The sequence below is a fragment of the Sceloporus undulatus genome, unplaced genomic scaffold, assembly GCF_019175285.1.
Source record: "Sceloporus undulatus isolate JIND9_A2432 ecotype Alabama unplaced genomic scaffold, SceUnd_v1.1 scaffold_2637, whole genome shotgun sequence".
NCBI classification, from domain to species: domain Eukaryota; kingdom Metazoa; phylum Chordata; class Lepidosauria; order Squamata; family Phrynosomatidae; genus Sceloporus; species Sceloporus undulatus.
In genome coordinates this window covers 1-4,467 of record NW_024805557.1, presented here as the reverse complement: position 1 = coordinate 4,467, position 4,467 = coordinate 1, and the positions used below count along the sequence as shown (strand labels likewise).

Genomic DNA, 4,467 nt, shown 5'->3' with positions numbered 1-4,467 from the left:
GGGGGACGCGGAGAAGCGGTCGAGTTAAGACAAGGAAGGGTGACTTACAGCCCTCGGAGAGTGGGTAGGCCTGTGTCGTTGGTAGGAAGAGCAAGTCCCAGAAAGCCTGGACCCCACGAGGCTGTTAAGTTAATAGACCCTCGAGTGGAGGGGGATTTCAGACTGGAAGGAGAGGGTGAGTGGCGCCAGCGGGACCCCGTGAGCTTAGAAGGCGAATGGTGGGACGCCAAAGGGGAGACTTGGGAGCAAGGGCCCCGGCCTCAGGATAGGGAAAAAGCAGACCGCGAGGTGCTGGAGAAACACGCGGGAGGAAGACGCCGGGGGGGAGCCCTCCGTTGAGGCAGCGGAAGAACGCGGTGAAGAAGCTATTTCTACAGCCTGAAGAAGGATTATTCCCAAGGCCTAGTTTACTTTGACTGTTTATTTTGTTACCTTGATAGTTGCCAATAAAGGCGTTTGTGTTACTGCAAGCACGTGGCTCTAGGAAAGTTTGTTTCCCACGTGGAAGGTCTTGCCTTGTTTATCCCACATGCAGCCGGCAGCGCCAGCCCCGCCCACATTGGTGGAGAATGCGGGCACCGCCCCTAGGGCGGGGCCACGGCCGTCCCAAGAACAGTTGTTTACTTGGTTCGCTGAACAACAACAGCTGATGCTACAACATTTGTCGTCCCAGCAAACCCGAGTTCTAGAGCAGGTGTGTGCAGCTCAACAGAACGCCCAGGCACAGCTGTTAACTCAACTAACGAATTTATGGAGGGCTCCTCGAACCGCAGAAGGGGAAGAAAGGGGCTTGACCTGGACGGTGGGCCTGAATCCGTTGAAATTAATGAAAATGGGGCCTCAGGATGACGTCGAAGCCTTCCTCAATACGTTCGAGCGGGTAGCAGCAGCGGCTCAGTGGCCCAGGGAGCAATGGGCCTTGATACTTACCCCTTGCCTCACGGGTCCGGCGCAGGAGGCTGTTGACACATTGTCCCCGGAGGACGCCCAGGATTATGCCAAGGTAAAGGCAACCATTCTCCAGACCCTTAACATTTCAGAGGACACCTACCGCTTGCGGCTCCGAGAGCTAAAATGGAGGTCGGGGATGCATCCTAGAACTCTAGGACAGAAGATTAGAGCCAGTGCTCTGAGGTGGCTTAAACCGATGGAGCGATCGGCTTTAGAGGTAGCGGAGTTGGTGATGGTGGAGCAGTTTGTAGCCAGTCTCCCCACGCAAGCCAGGAATTGGGTGAGGTGTCACCGTCCGAAGGACCTAGAACGAGCTGTCACTCTTATGGAGGCGTTCACCACGGCGGAAGAGGCAGAAGCCGCTAAACCCCGTAGGGGCGCTGAAGGGATCGCTATACGGGGAGGTAAGATCGGCGTAGGTCCGGGACGGTTCGGAGGACGAGAGGGACATGGACCTACTCGGCCCAAAGAAGAAGCGGTAGCGGCCAAGCCAGAAGCGGCGGGAAAGAATGGGGAAGAGGCCGGCCCCAAGGATCTTCCTCGAAAAGCGGTGATATGCTATACCTGTGGCATGGAAGGGCACATACGCCGAGACTGTCCGGTTATGGAATGCTCATGGGGCGATACGTGGGACGCCACTCAGGTAAGGAGGGATTGTAAGCGAGGGAAGACCCTCAGGATAAAGGTGAACGGGACGGAGGTGGAAGCCCTAGTAGACTCCGGGTCGAATCAAACATTGGTAAGAGAGCTGGCAACTAAGCAGGGCTCCCACCGGGTGAAGGTCAGGTGTATTCATGGAGACTTAAAGGAGTATCGGGCGGTAGACGCATGGGTGGAAGTGAATGGGGAAAAAAGGTGCTTAAAGGTGGGGGTGGTTCCCACCCTAACAAGAGACGCTTTACTGGGCCGGGACTGGCCGGGATGGAGAGCTTTGTTGAAGGAAAAAGAGAGTTTGGTGGGGGAAGTGGTTAAGGACGTAGTGCTGGATATAGCAGGGGTTAGAAGGGAACAAGTGGTGCAATGGCAGCAGGACGACCCTTCACTCAAAGAAGCGCTTAGGAGGGCCCAAGAGCCCGGGAGCGAGGGGCCCCGTCCCCGCTTTGAGCTGAGAGATGACCTTCTATATCGCCTTCCCCCAGAAGTCGGGCCTTCGGACCCGGAGGAGCAGCTAGTGGTTCCCCAGGCACTGAGAATAGAGGTCATGAGGCTGGCACACGAAATACCTATGGCGGGGCACCTAGGGGTGGATAAAACCATTCAGAGAGTGTTACAAAGGTTTTATTGGCCAGGAGTGTTTGCGGATATAAAAGCTTTTTGCCAGTCATGCCCACAATGCCAACGCTTTCAGGGAAAAGGGCCTCCAGGAGGCAAATTAATTCCCTTACCCATAGTGGAGGAACCATTCTCACGGATCTCATTGGACATTGTAGGGCCTATAGAGAAGGCAGCTGGGGGTTACCGGTATTTGCTAGTGATAGTGGATTGTGCCACACGCTATCCAGAGGCCATCCCCCTGAGAACTATACACGCTGCCCGGATAGCACAGGAATTAGTTAAACTCTTTTCCAGAGTAGGATTCCCAAGGGAAATTTTGACTGACCAGGGGTCCAACTTTATGAGTCAGACCCTGGCAGGGATGTGGAAGCTGCTTGGGGTTAAACCCTTTAAGACATCCGTTTACCATCCGCAGGCAAATGGCCTCGTGGAAAGATTTAATCGCACCCTTAAGGGCATGCTAAAAAAATTTATAGCTGAACAGCCAAAGCAATGGCCCAGGTTGATAGAACCCCTATTATTTGCCTTTCGGGAGGTCCCACAATCCTCTCTGGGGTTTTCTCCTTTCGAGCTTATCTTTGGACGAAAGCCGCGAGGCATATTGGACATTGTAAAAGAGGGGTGGGAGAAGGCGGAGACGAATCCTCAATCGGAACTCCAGTTTATCCTAAAAATGAGACAACAGCTAAGAACAATTGGGCAAGTGGCCCGAGAGAATTTAGCCAAAGCTCAGGAAGAACAAAAGAGACTTTACGATAGGAATGTAAAGGAAAGGGAATTACAAGTGGGGCAGCGAGTGCTGGTATTGTTACCGGCCCAAAAAGCTAAATTGTTTGCGTGCTGGCAAGGTCCTTTTGAAGTGGTGCGAAGGGTGGGCCCTGTTGATTATGAGGTGCGGATGGAAGGGGACCCTCCGAAAAAACAAATTTTTCATATCAATCTCCTTAAGGCTTGGAGGGTTCGTGAGGCTTTGTGGACAGAAGTGGAAGATGATCCTGAAGAAAGAGAGGAGTGGTTTATAGGTCCTCAGACGGAGGACTTCATACAAACAGGGGAGGTACCCATTATGTCCCCACTTACTGGACCACAACAAGAGCAGGTGAGGGTCTTACAACAACAATTTGGGGATGTGTTTAGGGGGAAGCCAGGTCAGACCTCGTTGATACAACATGCAATAGTTACTGAGCCTGCAACGGTAGTAAGGATGCCAATTCGGCCATGGCCTTGGAGGGTGCAGAAGGCCATTAATGATGAAGTAGAAACCATGCTGCAGTTAGGGGTAATTGAGCCGTCAAAAAGCCCATGGAGAAGTTCACCGGTGATGGTACCAAAACCAGATGGGTCAATACGTTTTTGTATCGATTTTAGGCAAGTTAATAAGGTGTCCAAATTTGATGCCTACCCCATGCCAGGGGCTATAAATTTACTGGAACGGCTGGGACAGGCCCGGTTTTTGTCATCCCTGGACTTAACGAAAGGTTACTGGCAAATTGAGTTGCGCCCTGAAGACAGGGAGAAAACAGCCTTTGCAACCCCTAAAGGACTGTTTCAGTTTACAAGGATGCCATTTGGCTTGCATGGGGCTGCAGCCACCTTCCAGCGGCTGATGGACCGAGTGCTGCAAGGTTTAGAGTTCTGTGCTGCGGCATACATTGATGACATTATTATTTTCAGTGATTCTTGGGAGGAACACATAGAGCACTTAACAAAAGTTTTAGGAGCATTGAGGGCCGCAGGGCTGACGGCTAATCCAAAAAAGTGTGCAATTGCCTGTAGACAAGTGAAATACCTTGGGCATGCGGTGGGGCAAGGCTTAATAAAGCCCTTAATGGAGAAAGTGGTCAAAGTACAAGATTGGGGAGTCCCCCAGACTAAGAAGCAGGTGAGACAATTCCTAGGGCTGGAGGGGTATTACCGCAGGTTTATTCCGCACTTTGCTCATTGGGCTGCTCCTTTGACAGATCTCACAAAGAAAGGGCAGCCACGCAGGGTGAGATGGGGGAGAAGGGAGCAGCTGGCCTTTGATAGGCTAAAAGATTACTTATATAGCTACCCGGTTTTAAGAGCTCCAGATTTTTCGCGACCTTTTATTTTACAAACGGATGCGTCAGAGGTTGGTTTAGGCGCAGTACTCTCTCAGATGTGGGATGATGGGGAACACCCGGTGTTGTATCTTAGTAAAAAGTTGAAAAAAGCAGAGCAAAGGTATGCTGCCATTGAGAGGGAGGCCTTGGCTATTAA

General features: G+C 52.0%; 1 protein-coding gene across 1 annotated transcript; it reads left to right on the top strand.

The window, feature by feature from the left end:
• Window positions 1-328: 328 nt before the first annotated feature.
• Window positions 329-4,459, top strand: LOC121917995 (the record flags this gene model as incomplete). Its single annotated transcript, XM_042444111.1, has 2 exons — window positions 329-1,594; window positions 3,176-4,459. Coding segments are annotated over exons 1-2 (2,349 nt in total), but the record flags the coding sequence as incomplete, so codon positions are not given.
• Window positions 4,460-4,467: the final 8 nt, after the last annotated feature.